General features: G+C 47.8%; 1 protein-coding gene across 1 annotated transcript; it reads right to left on the bottom strand.

Moving 5' to 3' along the window:
• Positions 1–411: 411 nt before the first annotated feature.
• On the bottom strand, positions 412–15057 carry TNFAIP6 (TNF alpha induced protein 6). Its single transcript, XM_063401046.1, has 6 exons — positions 14844–15057; positions 9355–9492; positions 7458–7619; positions 3841–4069; positions 2483–2523; positions 412–1426 (listed from the first exon to the last, which is right to left on the bottom strand). The coding sequence occupies exons 1-6, from the start codon at positions 14935–14937 to the stop codon at positions 1263–1265; spliced, it is 828 nt and encodes a 275-aa protein (XP_063257116.1). The 5' UTR covers positions 14938–15057; the 3' UTR covers positions 412–1262.
• Between the last annotated feature and the right edge of the window lie 6048 nt (positions 15058–21105).

Genomic DNA, 21105 nt, shown 5'->3' with positions numbered 1-21105 from the left:
ATAAATGTGGTGATACAGAATAATGTGTTGGAAATAACCAGGAGAGGAGCTGCAATGTTGTTCTCTGGTACAGACAGCAAACAAGATAATATTCCCAGTGAAATTACAATAAAAGCTCAGAATCAATTTAAACAATTGAGAGTTAGAAGAAATAAGGCAAAAATGGGGCTGATTAGCTTAAGATCTTCTTGTGCAAAACCATTCGGATGAATTCAGATGATGAGGAGTAGAAATGCTCCAAACAAAACATAATTCACAGGAAAATTCTTAGTGGGCATTAGATTCCAGCAGATCTGGCCTCGAGAAAACCCTCAGAAACAAACTTCAAACTTATTTACTCCTTTCAATGAATAAAATGTGCCGAAGTCTGGAACGCTCACAAGAAACAAAAACAACTCGCTGCAGACTTGGTGAGATTAGAACAGAGGTAGCTTTAATGCTGCTTCAGTGGAAAACATCTGGGGAAGGATTTTAGTTCAGCAATTTAAACGAGGACAGTCTTAAACCCGTGTAAACCACGTCCAACACCTCGGCGGTGCCTCCTGAACGTGCTCGGTGAGAAGTTCCTCCTGCTGCTCCATCCCCTCGAGTTTTATTCTCATTATGAAGCCACTCCTTTAATTCTTTAATTCACTTAAAAAAAGTGAAAGGACTTCAGCAGCTCTTCCCCGGGGGAGGAAACCTTGACAAGGAAATTAAAGCGTGGATCCAGCTGATCCCGTGCTCTTCGTGCTGCTTCCCCATCTTCACGTGGGTGGCTGCCAGGCCATCCACAAGATGAATTTTTTGTGTCTTAAAAATAAGCACTGAAGGCCCTTGAGTTCAAGAAATTCAGTTAATTAAAAAAAATAATAATTATAATGTGTAGAGATCAGGGGAAAAAAAGCAACAGTCTTAAAAATAAATATGTGAAAATTAAGGGAAATGAGAAGAGCCTGTTAAGTTTAAAAATAATCGGAACAGTCATACAAAAAGTTTGTTCAAGTGGTGTAAGAAATGAGGAGAAGGAGCAGTTGATATAGAAAAATAATTTTTAAGTCTTCATGACTTCAATGTGTTCTTCAAATTTTTACAGTACTTGTGTTCTAAAAATAGTTTTCTATTCTTTATGTGAGTATATTTTATAATTTATTCCCTTTATTAACAAAACACAGAAAAGCCAAAGAGAAAAACCCAGAGATGAAAAAAAAAAAAGTCTTATCTGAGGGCATAAATATGTGAATTGGTGCCAGTCTAGAACAGCTCTGTGCCTGTGTCTCTGCTCACATAATCCCGAATTTTCCTGCCTGGAAGTTTGTTTTCCCCTGCTGGGTGCTGTTCCTGCCGTCCCCGGCCCTGGCAGGGGGGTCCAGGGCGGTGTATCTGATCTGGAACCCTCCTGCAGTCACTGAGGCGTCTGTCAGGAACTTCAGCGTCATCACATTCCCTGCCAGGGACAGAAAAACACACCAGGGGCTTAGCTGGCACAAAAATGTGATGTTTCAAAGAAATTTGGGGGATTTAAGGGGTTTTTTTCTGATATATTTTGGGTTTTCGGTGTTTTTCAGATGTATTTTTAGGGGTTTAATTTTTTTTTTTCAGATTAGTGTTGGGTTTTTATATTTTTTCAGATATATTTTTGCGTGTTTTAACTTTTTTCAGATATATTTTTGGTGTTTTAAGGTTTTTTTCAGATTTTTTGGGGGGGTTTTAAGGCTTTTTTGCAGATATATTTTTGGGTGTTTTAACTTTTTGCAGATATATTTTTGGTGTTTGAAGGTTTTTTTCAGATTTGTTTTGGGTTTTTACATTTTTTCAGATATATTTTTGAGTGTTTTAACTTTTTTCAGATATATTTTTGGGGAGTTTAAGGTTTTTTCAGATGTATTTTTTTGAGTCCTAAGGTTTTCTTTTCAGGTATTTTTTACGGGGTCTAACTTTTTTCAGATACATTTTTTTGGGGGGTTTAACTTTTTCTTCAGATGTATTGTTTTTGAGTTTTAAGGCTTTTTCAGATATATTTCTAGAGGCTTTAACTTTTTTCACATCCTTTTGGGGAGTTTAAGGGGGGTTTTTTTTCAGATGTATTTAGTTGGGTTTTTACATTTTTTCAGATATATTTTTGGGTGTTTTAACTTTTTTCAGATACATTTTCTTGGGGGTTGGAAGGTTTTTTTCAGATGTATTTTTTGAGTTTTAAAGCTTTTTTCAGATATAGTTTTGGGGGTTTTAACTTTTCTCATATATATTTTTGGGGGTTTAAGTTTTTTTCCCAAATGTATTTTTTTGAGTTTTAAGGCTTTTTTCAGATATATTTTTGTGGGTGTTTTAACTTTTTTCAGATATATTTTTTGAGGTTTTAGAGGGTTTTTTTCAGATATATTTTTTTTTGGTTTTAAGTTTTTTTTTCAGGGAACACTTCCCTCTAATTAGGCTGATTTTAATTTATTTAGAAATAATTGATTGGCTTTTCGATCTCCCACAAAAGGTGCAAATAAATTACCTGTGCTGATGATGTCATCTGGCAACTCATCTCCACAAAACCTGGAAAAAAATGAAGGACATGGGAATTGTGGCATAAAAATGGGAATTATATCCCCTGCTCCATGGGGCTCAAGGGGATAAATTGGTTTTAGGTCTTTGGTGTTTGGAATTCCGTGTTAAAGCAATTGCCTAAAGAAGTTTTTGTCGTCATCCCATGGTAAGATTGAGGGAGGAACCAGTTTTCAATATCTGCAGGAAGTAAATGATGCCAAACAAGGAAAAAAAGCAATTTCACAAGGGGTTGAGGAGAAGAAGAGTGAGCCAAGGCTAAGAGAGGAACAACATTGCAAAAAAAATCCATTTAAATTATCTGGAAATCAAAAATGGACCGAATCCTTGCTTTGCTGCACATCATTTGCAGAGAGGGTGTGAAAAGTGACAGAAATTGGGTTTTTATCACTTCTTCTGCTTTATTTTTTGTTCTGGAAAATATGACCTTGATTTTCATTCCAAATTATGGAATAATTCCAAATAATTGCAATTATTACTTCATACCAAAATATGGCTGGTAAATGGTAAGTAAAACTATAACACCAAAAAAAAGACTGTGAGGATTAATAAAAGGAGAGATGAAATATAGCTCTTGTTCTGGTATTGTTAGAAATAACTTCAGCAGACAGCAACTTAAATTAAACATATTTTTGTTAATAATTTAGCGCCTCTCTCCTTTCAATTAAAGGAAACACAAAATACAAATGTTTGAGGCTGCCGGGGGTTCTTCCTGGAGAATTGGGACGAGCAGAGAACTAAAAAGCCCTGCAGCTTCTTTTCATCTCATTTAACAAAGCAGAAGAAGGCAGAGCTCAGTTCCCTGCAACTCTTAGCAGGTCTTTGTAAATGACATTAAATTCCCAGGAATGGGAAATCAGGGATTAAATATTGCTACAGGAATTGGGGGCAGCTCAGCGCTGCTAATTGGATAAAGTTTGGAGGGGGGAAATCAAGGAAAATAAAGAGAGAAGAGCCTGGTAAAGTCCAAAATAATTGGGACAGCCACACAAGAAGTTTGTTCAAACGGTGCAAGAAACGAGGAGAAGTTTATATAGAAAAATATTGTTTTTAAGTCTTTGGTAGCAATGAATCCTTCAGATTTTTACAGTATCCTAAAAACAGCTGCATTCATGTCAATGTATTTTATAAATTATAAAAGGCGCTCTCCTGAGGGGGCACAAATTAAACAATAAATTGGATATTAAACGAGCTTTACCTGCCCACAAATCCGTTGACGTCGTCGTAGCTGTCGTAGACCTCCAGGAAATCGGCCAGGCAGGCCGTGTCACAAATTAAACAAGAATTTGGATATTAAACGAGCTTTACCTGCCCACAAATCCGTTGACGTCGTCGTAGCTGTCGTAGACCTCCAGGAAATCGGCCAGGCAGGCCGTGTCCTCCTCCACGTCGAACTCCAGGAACTGCAGGTGGATGCGCTGCCCCAGGCGCACGCGGATGTGCCAGTAGCAGATCTGCTCGTTCTCGTACTCGCTGGGGTAGCCCGGGGACTTGAAAACGTGTCTGGAGTCCGTGAAGACTCCTCCACATTCCTTTCCTACGAGAGAAATGAAACCGGGGAGATGTAGCAGGAGCAGGATGTGTTATGGAATGAAGGTTGAGCTGTCCCAAACTGGGCCTTGGATTTGGGTCTGCTAGGTCTCGGATTTGGGCCCACGTAGAAGTAGATAAACCTGTGGCACAGTTAGAAATTAAATTAAGGTGTGTGCATGCTTTAGCTAGGACAGTTAGGGTAGAAACATGGCAGCTGCCTTAAACTAAGATTGTTTGGATTCTTTCTCATGCTGAATGCCAATAGAAATGCACCTGCAACTGTGAACTATCTGACACTGTATAAAAAGCAATTTTTATAAAATTGCTGTATAAAACCAGCAATTTTGGGAATAAAGGAGAGAACATGTGTTTTAACCACATTGGTTTTATCGTACGTGGCTTTGTTCCAGCCCCATATAGAGACCCTGGCTTCAGGGAGAGTTTAAGTTTTAATTGTGGCCGTGGTTTGAATCTTCTTGAATCTTTGGCCTGGAGATCTGTAGGAGGTGACACAGGAACATCCAGAGTGACAAAGCTGCTCGTGGATTCGCTCTGTGAGTGGCAGTCATTCCAGCTTTTGGAAGGAGGTATTTTGGAAGCAAGAGGTGTGATCCAAACCTCACTGAATTCACAGGAAAAGCTTTCATTGCCTTCTGTGGATTTGGGGCCAGAGCTGTGTTTTATGTAAAAGGCATTTGGGATTTCTGGCTCTGTCAAGATTTACAGCTGTACTTGCAAGTCACACTGACACTCAGGTTCATCCTTTCTTCTTCAAAAACCTCTTACAAGCGTGTCTCCTACAAAAACCAGCTCATGATCACACACCTGGTGCTGTACTCCTGCTGTTCCTGCTGCTCTGTGTTCCCTTCGGGATAAAAACACTCCTGGTTTGATCCAGCGGCCATTTGGGCTGGGCCAGCTCCCTGACACTGGGGCTGGCCAAACTGGGAATTCCTGCCTGAATTTAGGATTCATCCCAGTTGAGAGCTGGGGAGAGGGAGGTGCAGGATGTTCAGGAGTTGGGAGCACCAAGATGGGTTAACCCCTGAGTCTGTGCATTGTCCATGAGCCCAGAACTTCCAGCTCAGCTCCGCTGCAGTGCCTGGAGAGCTGGGACACCTGGGAGATGTGGATCTGTTGGAGAGAGCCCAGAGGAGTCACAGAGCTGCTGCAGGGCTGGAGCCCCTCTGGAGCCGGGCTGGGAGAGCTGGGAATGTTCCCCTGGAGAAGGGAAGGCTCCAGGGAGAGCTCAGAGCCCCTGGCAGGGCCTGAAGGGGCTCCAGGAGAGCTGCAGAGGGACTGGGGACAAGGCAGGGAGGGACAGGACACAGGGAATGGCTCCCAGTGCCAGAGGGCAGGGCTGGGTGGGAGATTGGGAAGGGATTCCTGGCTGGGCTGGAATTCCCAGAGCAGCTGTGGCTGCCCCTGGAGCCCTGGCACTGCCCAAGGCCAGGCTGGAGCAGCCTGGGGCAGTGGGAGGTGCCCCTGCCATGGCAGGGGTGGCACTGAATGGGCTTTAAGATCCCTTCCAATCCAACCCATTCCACGATTCCATCATTCCATGATCGCTGCTAGGTGGGATAAACGCTCCAAACACCCAAACAGCTACCCAAGCTCCTCTTGCCATCTTTGGCCCCTTGGAGCAGAGCAGAGGCTCAGTTCTGCCAGCGATGTGTCTCTGTCCCCGCAGGCTGCTCGTGTCCCTGTGCACACAGCCCAGGCGGGCTCCAAGGCCATGAACACAAATCCCTGCGTGCTGCAGCCCCATGCACACAGCCCAGCCATGCTCCAAGGCCGTGAACACAAATCCCTGCTGTGCTGCAGCCCCGTGCACACAGCCCAGGCGGGCTCCAAGGCCGTGAACACAAATCCCTGTGTGCTGCAGCCCCGTGCACACAGCCCAGGCGGGCTCCAAGGCCATGAACACAAATCCCTGCGTGCTGCAGCCCCGTGCACACAGCCCAGCCATGCTCCAAGGCCATGAACACAAATCCCTGCGTGCTGCAGCCCCGTGCACACAGCCCAGCCATGATCCAAGGCTGTGAACACAAATCCCTGCGTGCTGCAGCCCCGTGCACACAGCCCAGCCATGCTCCAAGGCCATGAACACAAATCCCTGCGTGCTGCAGCCCCGTGCACACAGCCCAGGCGGGCTGCAAGGCTGTGAACACAAATCCCTGCGTGCTGCAGCCCCGTGCACACAGCCCAGGCGGGCTCCAAGGCCATGAACACAAATCCCTGCGTGCTGCAGCCCCGTGCACACAGCCCAGGCAGGCTCCAAGGCTGTGAACACAAATCCCTGCGTGCTGCAGCCCCGTGCACACAGCCCAGGCGGGCTCCAAGGCTGTGAACACAAATCCCTGCGTGCTGCAGCCCCGTGCACACAGCCCAGGCGGGCTCCAAGGCCATGAACACAAATCCCTGCGTGCTGCAGCCCCGTGTCTGCGCCGTGCTGGCAGCTCTGGGTTCCTCCTGTGCTCTGACAGAGGACACGGTCCCATGCAGGCATCCCGAGGGCAGGAGCCTCTGCAGCCCTTTGTGTGTGGAACATCTGGGAGCGCCCCCGCCCCGCAGAGACATTTGATTTCCATAAACAAGGCCGGCCCTGGGAGCACAAACAGAATGTGCACAGCTGTGCAGACGTCATGGAGAGCCTGGCCCCGGCTCTGCCAGGCAGGGCTGAGCGCTGGGAGCAGCAGCACAGCCAAGCTCAGCTTTGCTTTCCCTCCTGGTGCCACGTTCCCCGTGTCCCCTGCTCAGGGAGGGGACACCAAGCTGAACTGTGCCAGGGGCCACGAGAGCATTGCAGTCACTCATTGCAGGGCAGTGGGGAGGGCACGAGGAGAGGTCTCTGCTGAGGTCCTTGTTAGTCATGTTTGGACTCTGATCTGCTCTGCAGATCCACTTTCCCTCCTCTAATTACACCCAAAGCACTGCTGGGAGCTGGTGGGAGTTTCATTCACACAGGATGGTTTGGATTGAAAGGGACATTGAAACTCATCCCATTCCACCCCGGCCATGGCAGGGACATCTCCCACTGTCCCAGGCTGCTCCAAGCCCTGTCCAGCCTGGCCTTGGGCACTGCCAGGGATCCAGGGGCAGCCACAGCTGCTCTGGGAATTCCATTCCAGCCCCTCCCCACCCTCCCAGGGAACAATTCCTCCCTAGGACAAGCTCCTAAGAATGCCAGTCCCAGGCAGGGCATTCATTTTCAGAGCTGTTCTATCTCAGACACAAAAAAGGCAGCTTCACACTACATTTAGCCTTTTGCAGACAGAATACCTGAGATTATGGGCAGAAACCCCTCAGATTATTCAGACAAATAATCTAAACTATTAAAGCTAAATGCAAAGGAGGACAGAAGAGCTCAGCCCTGTGGTGGCCGCTCTCACCGTTGGGGTTGTAGCAGTAGGCGTCCCACCTCTCGCTCCGGTTGAGGCGGATTCCGTAGTCAACAATTCCCGTCTTGCCGAAGCCACAGTTGGCTCCAGCCTTTACTATGGGATAGCCAACTCTGCCCTTTGCCATCCAGCCAGCAGCACACACGTGGAAACCTGCAGCAGGGGGAAAATGAGACTGGATTTGATCAGTGCTGGGCTGCTCCTACTCAACAAAGCCTCACTCGAGCTGATGGCTCGATGACCTGGGTGTAATTGAGCTACACGGGAGCGTGGAGAGGATAATTTTAAACACAGAGGATAAAATTGAATTGTGTTCTTCACAATGTGATTGCTGGTTCTTCATCTGAATCCCTAAATCAAATGCAGATGGACTACACAGACAGTTTTAAGTGCTCTACCAGCACTTGTAATCAAATTATCCATTGGATGAGTTTTCCAAGGGTGTTCTCTGTTTCCCTTTTGAAGTCACACAAATTTACTCAATCCCATCTCAAGTGCTCTCAGCATTAAGTTCTAAAAATACACAAAATACTACAGGCAAATACTACAGGCAGCTAAAATCCCCAAATATTTGCTTAAAACACTTGCAATTTCAATTTAAATACCTGAAATGCCTCAAGGATTCCTTGCCAAACAAAATGATCCTGTTAATGCATTTTGTGGCTGAGAAATTAACACCAATAGCCAAAGAATGCAATGCTGTTCACCCTCTGGTGGAAACCCATCCAATGTTTTCATGGAGAGGAACTGGAACATATTTGTGGCATCTTAAGGCTCTGAGCTCCTCAGAAGAAACAAAAGTGCCCTTTTCACATGTGCTGGTGCTGGGAGCCAGCTTCTGACTCAACAGCAGAGCGAAAAAATGTCTGGAGTGGAGGATATTTTCCATTGTTTTCCCAGTGCTCTGAATGAATGAGGAACCTGTTAGGAATCAGCTGGAAATGCAGGGGACCCCTCACTCAGCTCCACGTTTCACTCCAAGCTCAGAATTCATTCCCTTGCAGGGAAAATACCTCGATGAAAACAAAAGATGTTGAGTGGTTGGAGCAGTCCAGAGGAGGTCAGGGAGATGTTCTGAGGGCTGAAGCCCCTCTGGAGCCGGGCTGGGAGAGCTGGGAATGTTCCCCTGGAGAAGGGAAGGCTCCAGGGAGAGCTCAGAGCCCCTGGCAGGGCCTGAAGGGCTCCAGGAGAGCTGCAGAGGGACTGGGGACAAGGCAGGGAGGGACAGGACACAGGGAATGGCTCCCACTGCCAGAGGGCAGGGCTGGGTGGGAGATTGGGAAGGAATTCCTAGGATACTGGGATATTGGGAAGACAGGGACACCCTGACACTCGTCATGCCCAGTTATCAATCGGCAGCTTGGGCAAACCTCCATGGAATTTCCAAATCCCTCTGCCCCAGAGCTCACAACAGCTGTGTGTGACACCCAAAGGGATGTGTGTGACACCCAAAGGGATGTGTGTGACACCCAAAGGGATGCGTGTGACACCCAAAGGGATGTGTGTGACACCCAAAGGGATGTGTGTGACACCCAAAGGGATGTGTGACACCCAAAGGGACGTGTGACACCCAAAGGGATGTGTGTGACACCCAAAGGGATGTGTGACACCCAAAGGGATGTGTGACACCCAAAGGGATGAGTGTGACACCCCAAGGGATGAGTGACACCCAAAGGGATGCGTGTGACACCCAAAGGGATGTGTGACACCCAAAGGGATGAGTGTGACACCCCAAGGGATGAGTGTGACACCCAAAGGGATGCGTGTGACACCCAAAGGGATGTGTGTGACACCCAAAGGGATGAGTGACACCCAAACACGACAACACGCGACCAGCCACCCTCTGAAGGAGCCCCTGAGGAGCAGAGTGCCCCGGCTTTTTCCAGACCTATTTTCCGGGCTGCCTCCAGCTGCTGGTACGTGGCCAGGTGTCCTCCCTCGTACTCGCACACGGCCTTGGCCTCGGCATAGGTGAGCCGGTACTTGCCGGAGCGCGCCTCGCGGTGGTACACGCCGGCCGCTCGCTCTGCGGGGACAAACGGGGACAAATGGGGACAAACAGGGTCAGAGATCGGCTCTCACCTGCCCCAGCAGCTCCCCCAGCCCTGCAGGTCGGGCTGCTCCTCTTCCAGGGGAAGAGGAAACGTTCAGATGTGCCATGGAGGAGGCGTCACAAGAGCTCATCCCTGCTGACCCAAAGGGATGAGTGACACCCAAAGGGGTGAGTGACACCCAGAGGGGTGTGTGTGACACCCCAAGGGATGTGTGACACCCAGAGGGATGTGTGTGACACCCAGAGAGATGTGTGACACCCAAAGGGATGTGTGACACCCAGAGGGATGTGTGACACCCCAAGGGATGTGTGTGACACCCAAAGGGATGTGTGTGACACCCCAAGGGATGTGTGACACCCAAAGGGATGTGTGTGACACCCAAAGGGATGTGTGACACCCAAAGGGATGTGTGACACCCAAAGGGATGTGTGTGACACCCAGAGAGATGTGTGACACCCAAAGGGATGTGTGTGACACCCAAAGGGATGTGTGACACCCCAAGGGATGTGTGACACCCAGAGGGATGAGTGTGACACCCCAAGGGATGTGTGTGACACCCAAAGGGATGTGTGACACCCAGAGGGATGTGTGTGACACCCAAAGGGATGTGTGACACTCAAAGGGATGTGTGTGACACCCCAAGGGATGTGTGTGACACCCCAAGGGATGTGTGACACCCAGAGGGATGTGTGACACCCAAAGGGATGTGCGTGACACCCAGAGGGATGTGACACCCCAAGGGATGTGTGTGACACCCCAAGGGATGTGTGTGACACCCAAAGGGATGTGTGACACCCAGAGGGATGTGTGTGACACCCAGAGGGATGTGCGTGACACCCAGAGGGATGTGACACCCAAAGGGATGTGTGACACCCAGAGGGATGTGCGTGACACCCAGAGGGATGTGCGTGACACCCAGAGGGATGTGACAGCCAAAGGGATGTGTGACACCCAGAGGGATGTGCGTGACACCCAGAGGGATGTGACAGCCAAAGGGATGTGTGACACCCAGAGGGATGTGACACCCAAAGGGATGTGTGTGACACCCAAAGGGACGTGTGACACCCAAAGACAGGATTTAATGCAGGAGGAGTTCAGAACAGAGGAGTCGGTGCTTGGAGAGTTTGTGAACAACAGAAACTCAACCAAAGGCGGGAGGGCTCCCCCGGGAGGGCTCCAGGCAGGAGTGGCGGGAGCGATGAGGAGTCAGCAGCCCCAGCTCTGTGTCCTGCCCGCCTCGGGGGAAGCTCTGCTGGATCCCTCTCACAGCATCCCTTTGGCTCTGACTCCACGAGCCTTGGGAAGATGAATCAGAGCTTTGTTTTGAATCTCCGGAGAAGTGAAATCACAGCTACTTGGATGGAGGAGAGGCAGAAATGAAAGGGGGGGAAAATGTGAAATAAAAATATCTGAGCGTGTGTCACAGAGGGCAGGACCAGAACAATTGCTGGCTGACATTTCTGCTGCACAGAAAATTAATGCACTTTCTTCATTATTTTTTACCTTGCTGTGGCAAGTCCGAGATAAAACAGCTTTCCAAGGAAGCCTAGAAACTGCCAGCGCTGCTACAAGTTTTACAATCTTTGCATGTTGCACTTGTCTGGTGCCATATGTGTGGAAATCTGTCTCAGCAGCAATCTGCATGTCTAATCTGAAGGGGCTTTTTGTTTAGGTCTCGCTTATATTTAGCATAATCTGAGAGGAATGGCTGCTTGCAGCTCTGCCCAGCCAACGTGACTGAGAAGAGATGGAAAGCAGGGAGCGTTTTTACAGTAGTTATTTGTAGCAGGAAAATAAAGGATGTGTTTTCTAGGGACACGCTTGGAGCCAGTGCTTTTGGCTGGGTTAGGGGAGGCTTTTAAAAAAAGCCACTGAATGGTGGTTAGGGATGGTGAGAGCTCTTAATAGACACAGGATGACGTTTGCCAGGGTGGTTTTTGGACCTGCAGTCGCTGGCCTTGTGCCCAGAGAAATAAATTATAACGCTGACAAGAGTCTGAGGAGAGGGAGAGCCTCTGTCTGCAACATCCCAGGGAATATCATGGGCAGGATAACAGCTCCTCCACGGAGAAACCTTCCTGGAGGAGCCAGAACAGCCCACAGCTGGGGATCATGGCACATCCTATTACAAACCCTCTGTTTTAATTAAGATTTATTCACAGGAAGTATTACTTTTCAGTCACTCAATAGTCTGTCATGGCTAAGCTCATGAGAAATCAAGAGGAATCAGCTCACTGTGTGTGCAGAGTTGGGAATGCAGGGCTGGTGAATCCCTGAATCCCTCAGGAGCCAGCACAGTGCTGGGCCTGCCTGAAGCTCAGGGGACAGCCTGGGATCCACATTATTGTAGATAATTCCCATATTCCCTGCAGAGCCCGGGGAAGGGAGCTGGGAGGTGACTGGAAACCACTGATGGTGTTCCTTGAGCTCTCAGAGGTGCCACTAAAACCTCACCATTTTTAGTTTGGGTTTTTTTTTTCACCTGGCAATGTTGTTTTCAGATCTTATCCCTCTAAAGGCATCTCCCCCCCTATTGCTGGCACATCACTATGGGCAGGCAGATTTTCCAGAATATTGCTGGGAAGATCAGCTCTTCACAGAGCCTGGAAGGCTGAAACCACCAGCAGCACCACCCTGTGAGGAGCCTTTCATCCCTTTTATTCCTCTGCAACATGGAAAAATAGCCTCTGGAAAAACAGACCACACACACGTCCTGCCCCGGCTCTGGAAGCTGCTGCTGGCTCTGGGTGTCCCAGTTAATGACCCCGCATTCCCTGACAGAAAATCCTCATTAATTGATGGCATCTTGCATGGCAATATTTCCCCCCCTCCCTCCTTAATTCCACGTGGGGGCTGTGCAGGGAGATAAACTCATGATCAAACACAGAGCTAGGTCAGAGCAGGGTTAACTCTTCATTTACATATTTATGTCTCTGGATAGATTTCCATATGCATATTCACAGGAAAATGCACACAAATTGCTATTTATGGAGGTGAGCTCGTGGCCCTGTGGATAAACCTGCAGGAAATGTTGATTTTTCTGGCAAACACAAGCACTTGCCACAGGGCCGTGGCTTCCACGGCTGACAGGACAGGTTTGTTCCAACTCCCACTTCCTAAAATGCCTCCTTGGAGCCCAGAGACAGCAGGATCCTGCAAGGACAGTGACCCTCAGCTCAGCCCCAGCAGCAGGAGAGGGTGAAACGCAGCCAACTCTGCTGCACAAACACAAGCAGCATGAGATTTGGCCAATAAAGTACCTGCAATATGCATGAAACCCATGTGAAATGCTAAATGGAGAGGAATATTTCACTTTTAAGCAGAGGGTGGCCACGTAGGGCTCCTGGCAGCTCTGCTGCTCAGAGAACTTCACCAAACAGGGTCAGTGCAGCCCCTAAACCCCCCTGACACATGGAGTGGGAATGGGAAGGGAACTGGAATTGGGACCAGAGTGCAGCAGCTGTCCTGGAAAACCCTGAGAACTGGCACTGGAATGAGCCTAGGAGCAAATCTGGGCTCCCCCTACAGCTGACAATAAACCCCTGGACACAACGGGCTGGTGGCCAAAATGAGCAGCACCAGAATTCCATTGGCACCAGGAACACACTCCCAAGGAGGTGACAGAGGCAGCAGCACTGGCTGAGGAGCAGGAGAGGTTTTGTGACAAGGAAAAAGGTGAAAGCCAGGAGTGTTCAGTGACAGCAATTCCAGATTTTATATCTGTATATATATATATCTATATATATATGTATATATATGTATATATATATATGGAGGGAAAAGGTGAGATGGAAAATTTCCTGAGTTTTGGGTTTGGCTCTTTATCAGAAGAGGAGAAAAGCAAAGCTCAGATGTCCCTGTGCATCCCCAGGTTTTATTGCACTGATGCTCCAGCACAGTGAGGCTGAGACTGACTTTGACTATTCAGGTTATTTTATTTTAAATGCAAAGAAGCATGAACTGGATGGCTGCAAATTTGCCAATTTTATCTTCATTTATATAGAGACTCACTGAATTCCATTGGTAATTTAATTAACTGCACTCTGAGGTTCATTGCAGTAACGTTATTGCTGTGCTTACACAGGATGCTGCATTTCTATTTTGGTTTGTTTATTCAGAGAAAGCCATCAGGTTTTTTACCCCCTGGTTTATTTTTATTTACTCTCCTGGTAAATGCTTAGAGGTATAGCCAAACAGAATTTTATGATGCATTCCAATTAGCACACAGTTGCTCCATTTTAAAGCAATTTCAAAGATTTTTCTTCCACTGGACTTCAATTCATGAAACTGCACAAATGATTGCTGTTATCCCAAATAAAAATAAAAATAAAAATAAAAAGAACAGCAAAGGTGCAGCCTGGAGCTGCCAAGCTGTTCTTTCCCCACCTGAGCACCCTCAGGAATTGGGAGGCACAACAAGCAGGGCCCGAGGTTTGGGGGGGAAGAGAAGTCATTAAAAACGAGCAGCCAAATGGAAAAAGATAATTTCTGTGCCTCGTTTGTGTTCCTGGTGCTCTGCAGGCTCCTCTGAGAGGGGCTGGAGCCACGTGGTGGCTCATGAGACACCTGAGCACAGGCAGCTCCGGGGATTCCTGAAAATCCTCAGGGAAACACAGCATTCTGCAGGGGATGGAGGATTTGTAATCTCTGTCTGGAAAGCAGAGCTCTCGGTGCGTGCCTTTATTTTGGCATCCCCGGTGAGGCTCTATCCTCAGTCAGTTCTGGGTTGCATTGGCTAATTACAACGAGGTGTAAAAAACCCTCAGAGCTCTTGAAACCCACTCGAGTTACACGAAACCATCCCCGCAGCATTTTCCTCCTGCCCTTTTGAAAAATCCTCTCTGTGCTGCTAAGGGATGAGAACAAACCAATGGCACAAACATCCCCGTTCCTGCAGAAAGCCAGGAAATATTATCAGGATTATTTCCACACCATTTAGCTTCACATGCAGGACCCCAGGCACGGGAAGTACGTTCACGCAGAAAGTAATTCATCCCCTTGGCAAAAGTTTCTTTTCATGCTCTTTTTCCCTCAAAACAACGCCACTATTATTTACTGAACGCAGTTTTCACTTCACCTCCAGCTGCAGGAAAATACATTCAGGTGAAATGTTCTGTAATCACCTTTTCCTGCAGTTCAGTGAAACTGTACAGCTTGTAAGAAAGGACAGTCACTCCTCAGGTAAAGCGATTTCAATGAATTGCGGTGCGGAATTTGGCTGATGCCAAGGCACAGCTGAGTTTTGCGCCGCTGGCTGCTCATCCTTCCCCTGCTGGACGAGCACAGCGGCCGCGCAGCCAACGAAAAGGAATTTATTTCTTACCTAACCAGATGGAATTGTGCAGCACTCCATCCCTGAAGCCCCAGGCTCCAGCCTTGTCCCACAGCAGGGCAGAGAAGAGGAGCAGTGCGATCATCTCGGGCCGGCGAGGGGCTGGGGCTATTCCCGGCTCCGCAGCTGCCTCGATCCTCCCGCAACATCTGGGAGGCAGATCTTAAATGCAGAGCTGAGCCGTGAGGTCAGCGGGGCTGCTCCAATTGTGCTGCCGCGCTCCCTGCCCGGCTGCTGGGGTGTCTGCATGGCCCATGTGACTCACGGCTGGCTCTGCTCCTTCCCAGCGCGGCCAGGAATCCATCCCAGCCAGGAATCCATCCCATCCCAGCCGGGCCAGATATCCATCCCAGCCAGGAATCCATCCCGGCCAGGAATCCATCCCGGCCAGGAATCCATCCCATCCCAGCGCGGCCAGGAATCCATCCCGGCCAGGAATCCATCCCATCCCAGCGCGGCCAGGAATCCATCCCAGCCAGGAATCCATCCCATCCCAGCTGGGCCAGGAATCCATCCCAGCCCGGCCAGGAATCCATCCCATCCCAGCCCGGCCAGGAATCCATCCCAGCCAGGAATCCATCCCATCCCATCCCAGCCAGGAATCCATCCCATCCCAGCCCAGCCAGGAATCCATCCAATCCCGGCCGAGCCAGGAATCCAGCCCGGCCAGGAATCCATCCCATCCCAGCCCAGCCAGGAATCCATCCCAGCCGGGAATCCATCCCATCCCAGTCCAGCCAGGAATCCATCCCATCCCAGTCCAGCCAGGAATCCATCCCATCCCAGTCCAGCCAGGAATCCATCCCATCCCAGCCCAGCCAGGAATCCATCCAATCCCGGCCGAGCCAGGAATCCAGCCCGGCCAGGAATCCATCCCATCCCAGCCCAGCCAGGAATCCATCCAATCCCGGCCGAGCCAGGAATCCAGCCCGGCCAGGAATCCATCCCATCCCAGCCAGGCCAGGAATCCATCCCAGCCAGGAATCCATCCCATCCCAGTCCAGCCAGGAATCCATCCCATCCCAGTCCAGCCAGGAATCCATCCCATCCCAGTCCAGCCAGGAATCCATCCCATCCCATCCCGGCCAGGAATCCATCCCATCCCATCCCGGCCAGGAATCCATCCCATCCCAGCCGGGCCAGGAATCCATCCCATCCCAGCCGGGCCAGGAATCCATCCCATCCCAGCCCGGCCAGGAATCCATCCCAGCCAGGAATCCATCCCATCCCATCCCATCCCGGCCAGGAATCCATCCCATCCCAGCCCGGCCAGGAATCCATCCCTGCCAGGAATCCATCCCATCCCATCCCAGCCCGGCCAGGAATCCATCCCTGCCAGGAATCCATCCCATCCCATCCCATCCCAGCCAGGAATCCATCCCATCCCAGCCGGGCCAGGAATCCATCCCATCCCAGCCGGGCCAGGAATCCATCCCATCCCATCCCAGCCAGGAATCCATCCCATCCCAGCCCGGCACACACGGACACTGCCCGAGCCAAGCTCCGCTCGTTCCCCGCCGCTCGCTGCCTTCAGATTCCATAGAATAAATCCAGGAGCCAGCCTATCTGCCGGGAGTGTTTCCAGCCATTTACAGCATCCCAGAGATCCCACACACTCCCTCTCGTCCTCATTTAAACATTCCCCCCTTTCACAGATTTATTTGGGTTTATTTTACAGCATCCCAAAGATCTCACACACTCCCTCTCGTCCACATTTAAACATTCTCCCCTTTCACAGATTTATTTGGGTTTATTTTCGTGGTGGATTCATTTTCATAGTGGGTTTATTTTCACAGTGACCCGATCAGTGAAAAGAATCAGGAGAGGATTTTTTGCACTGATTGTTTGAGTTCGGTTTTCCTACATGGGACCTGTAATTGCAAATCAAACTCCCGCATCAGCACGAAGTTGCAAGTGTCAAAAGCAGCTGCTCTTTGTTCTGCAAGTGGGAATCCAAGCTCAGAACTTCCCCTCCAAGCCACAGTTTCGGGTGTGATTCACGGCGTGACAGCTGTGTCTGCCTGCCTTCCCTTCTGGCTGCCGGTGAATCCTGCAGCTGCTCCCCGTGGATGAGTGGAGAGGAGGAAGGGGAAAGATGAGGGGATGGAAAAATGCTCTGGGGCTCCACACTGGGCAGCAGCCCTTGGAGAGCTCTGCCCTCCAGTTCTGATAGCAGTGTGAACTCCTGAGTCAGGAGCTGCGGACAGGGATGTGCTCATGGGCAGCAAACCAGCAAAGGAATGAGACCCACGGAAGGAAGGGTGGAGGTGTCTGTGCCCACTCACAGAGATTTTAGCACGGGTGATTTGTACCACTGAGGAAGGTTCTTCATCAGCCCAGCCCTCAGGAGGTGACTGCTGAACAGCCAGGGTTGGGGCTTTAGCTGTATTTGTATTGGTGATTTCTCTTGTTTTCTGCTCTGCAGAATCCCAGGATTATCTGGGTTGGAAAAGCTCTCCCAGCCCATGGAGTCCCAGCTGTGCCCGATGCCCACCCTGTGCCCAGCCCTGAGTGCCACCTCCAGGAATTCCTGGGACACTCCAGGGATGGGCACTCCAAACCTCCCTGGGCAGTTCCCATTCCTGAGCTCCCTTTCCATGGGGAAATTCCTGCTGCTGTCCCCCCTGCCCTCCCCTGGCCCAGCCTGAGGCCGTTCCCTCTCCTCCTGTCCCTCGTGTCCAATCTCCAGTCAGGGAGTTGTGAGATTTGTTACAGTCAGAGGTGAGGCTGATTCCCTTGATGGATTAATTGGTGCTTTTTATCAATTATGCTGATTTCCTAAAACCTATAAAAATGCACCAAATTGCTTTTGTGGACATCCTCCCATAAGTGCCCCTGAAGACCTTCAAATAAAAATCCACTTTTCTATTTCCTCCTTACTAAAATTATCCCAAATTTCATTCCCAGGTTGGGAAAAAGGCAACGCCTGGAGGTGGCACTCAGTGCCCTGGGCTGGGGACAGGGTGGGCATCGGGCTCAGCTTGGATGATTCTGGAGGGATTTCCCAGCCTCGGTGATCCTGGGACTCCAGGAAAAGCCCTGCAGGTTCAGCACAGGTTTTATTTGAATTATGAGTGTTTTGCAGGGCAGTAAAGTCCCTCCTCCAGGCCTGCCCTCCCCAGGGAGCTGCGAAGGAAAATTTCTACCTGCAAATCCCAGCGGAATCCCTCACCACCAGGAAGACATTCCACAGCTGGACACAGCAGCCAGCTGACATTCTTCAGCTTTCTTCCAACTTTCCCACATTTAAATATATCCCAGACAAAGCTTATATAAATTGGAGAGGGAGAGGTGACTTTGTTAACTCTTTCCTTAACTTTTTTCTTAACTTTTTTCTTAACTTTTTCCTCAACTCTTTCCTCACCAAGAAATAGTTTGAAAGTTTTTCTCTGGGTTTCACCAGCACTCAAAGTGAACCCTAAACTTGGTGATTCCCAAACTGGTGTGACACCCACAGTGATAAAACAGAGGAAAAAACCACACAGGAGCTTAATGAATGAGGATGAAGGAATTTTTTAAAAAATATGTGTATGTGGGTCATGAATCTCTTTGCATTAATTTGAATATCAAACACCTTAACTTTTCTTTCTTCTATTTATATACACAGGAGAGAGTATTTATAGATGAATTAAAGCTTTTAGATTTTATATTCATAACTTATTATTGGTGGTATAGAATATATTACAATGACATTGTTTATGGCTTTGAGAATGATCCTGAGAACAATCCCAAAAATGATGGATTTAAAGGGAAGGAATGCAGTGAAAAGCCTTCCATTGGGAGTTGTTTTTATTTTTATTTTTTTTTAAGAAACTGTAATCTCATTCAGAAAAAATTACTTGGAGGGAAGTGTAGGAAAAGGAGTGCAGGGAAAGGAGGGAATGGGAGAATTAAGTTTTTTCTTATGAGAAATCAACTAAAAATAGCTGCTGTGAATTGAATTTACTTTTTGAATTTACATTGGGGGGCACCTGGGAATGGAGGAAGAGCTATTTAACCTGAAGAGAAGAAAAAGCCTGACAATAGAATCTTCCCCATCCCATCCCATCCCATCCCATCCCATCCCATCCCATCCCATCCCATCCCATCCCATCCCATCCCATCCCATCCCATCCCATCCCATCCCATCCCGAGTTAAATTTAGGCTGAAAAGCCAAAGATAATTTCAAACCAGAAGCTGAGATAAGTTTTAGAACAGCCAAACAAGAAGAAGGCCTAATTTATTCTGGATATTTGAGGAGTAGCTTGGACTTGATGTTCTTTAAAAAGAGGCCACTTCCACCTATCTTACCTTTATCCCATTTTAAACCAATTTGATTTTATTTTAAGCTGTTTTCCATAAGCTGAGGTACACGGTAGAGGCTGAAGGGTTGTCCCAGGACCTCCGTGGAGAACTTAAGAACCCTCAGATCCCAACCAAATGCCAGAAATAATTATCATTGAATGAATTATTCCTACTCAAGAACTCCAGATACCCAGAATACCTTGAATTAACTCCATCTGTCCTGCTGCAACTTCAGCTTATTTTTGGTGGTTTTTTTCTTTAGGAATTAAACAATTTTTAGTGTCTCCTCATAGCAAAGGCTGGGCCTGTCGAGGCAGGGCTGAGTCACGTCTGCCCCAGACAACGCTGGGACGTTTGCTGCTGGTGAAATTCCCCCTAAAAACAACAAATCAGGTTCTTAAAACGCCTTTTTCCCTTGGAGCTGCTTGGATAAGAAGATGCTCGAAGTAGGAAAATGCATCCAGAGTGAAAGCAGCCCATGAGATTTGGCAGCCCTGCCTGGATTTATCCACCTGCTTTTCCAAGCTCTCTTTGCTTGGATGCCTTGTCTTCAGTGAAAGCCAGAAGCGATGCAGAAATGTTGTTTTTTGGGAAAGAATTGGTGAAATATTTACATTTATGGTTTAGACTACCCAGAAAAGTCACTATTTATGGATTTCTTGTTGGGAAAGGCCTTGCAGTGTGGATATTTATGGACATTTTGTTGTTTAGACACAAGATTTCTAAATTTTCCACACATTTGTTGTACCTAAGGAAAGACAGGAGAATTTTTAATGAAATTTCACAACTTCTTCTGTCCCTTATAGGCTTCAGATGATGCAATTTTAGAAGAATTTGATAACGTGAGAACTTCTTGGCCAATGATGTTACTATTTATTGTCCCAGGGTTAAGTTAATCTTTCAGAGAAGATTTTCTCTTAGGAGTAAATATTTTTAAGCCTTCTCTCCTTTGTCTTGTAGTCGAATTCTCCTTGAAACCGATTCCAATTCTTTTATCAGCAACATCAATGAGAGACAAGAATCGCCCATTGTGTGTAGAGGTGCTTTGGTCTAGAAAAAGCAAACAAAACCCTTCATGTGCAAGCCCAACAAACCCCAAACATTTGGGATTATTAAGAGCAGATGTGAGCAGAGAAGAATGGATTCACTCATAAAAACCCTGAACGTTTGCCAAGTGCAAATATTTGAAGTCCTATAGTGACAGTTGCTCTCGAGAAAAGAGCTGAACCTATCAACATTTAAAATGTATTTATTGGATAGGTATAAAATAGATATAAAATTAACAAGTGTCTCAGGGGTGCCCTTCTGTGTTTCCATTTTAAAACTGTCAAAAATATAAAAATCCATTTTAAATCCAGTCAAAAAGCCCAAAATGCTGTAAACAGAACGTTCAGCCTCTGGCACTGAGGAATAGGTAACGGGGTAGGGGGATGCCAAGACAAACAGGCTCCAAGGATTGCCAAGAAACTCCGAAAATTAAAAACAACTCGCAGCTCCAGGAGGGCAAAGCCAACTGCAACAATTTGGGGGGGTTTATGAAAATGTGAATGTTCAAGTGCAGAATTAATGTGTGCAAAGGGTCACACGTGCAGAGTGTGGGGGGAGAGGTGAGATTTGTTCCTTGGGTATTAAACAGACACCAGATTATCAGAGGTTTAAAAATTGTCCTTTCACAATATGTATTAGATATTATTTCTTCCTTTATATATCATCTATCTATAAAAATATTATGTTATAGATATTTATTTGCTGCTGGAGAAATGTCCTTTAGAAATAAGGCAGGTTTTTAAAACACCTTTTAAAATGACTTTGACAAGAAGATGCCTCAAGCAGGAAAATGAAGCCAAAATGAAAGCATCCAATGGGATTTGGCAGGCCTAATGTAATATACATTTATATAACATATATTATGTTTTTATATATATATAAATAAAAATATTACTGCCTGGCAGGGGTATAGGAAACATC

The sequence above is a fragment of the Prinia subflava genome, chromosome 6 (genome assembly GCF_021018805.1).
Source record: "Prinia subflava isolate CZ2003 ecotype Zambia chromosome 6, Cam_Psub_1.2, whole genome shotgun sequence".
NCBI classification, from domain to species: domain Eukaryota; kingdom Metazoa; phylum Chordata; class Aves; order Passeriformes; family Cisticolidae; genus Prinia; species Prinia subflava.
This window is presented reverse-complemented; position numbering and strand designations above follow the sequence as displayed.

Bases quoted from the DNA above. Each gene is read 5' to 3' on its own strand.
- TNFAIP6 (XM_063401046.1), bottom strand. From the start codon at position 14,937: ATGATCGCACTGCTCCTCTTCTCTGCCCTGCTGTGGGACAAGGCTGGA. The intron at 2,524-3,840 runs GTAAAGCTCGTT...ATTTTTTTCCAG, and splicing joins GTCAACGGATTTGTGGGCAG to GTTTTGTGGAGATGAGTTGC. The intron at 1,427-2,482 runs GTAATTTATTTG...TGTCCCTGGCAG, and splicing joins AGATGACATCATCAGCACAG to GGAATGTGATGACGCTGAAG.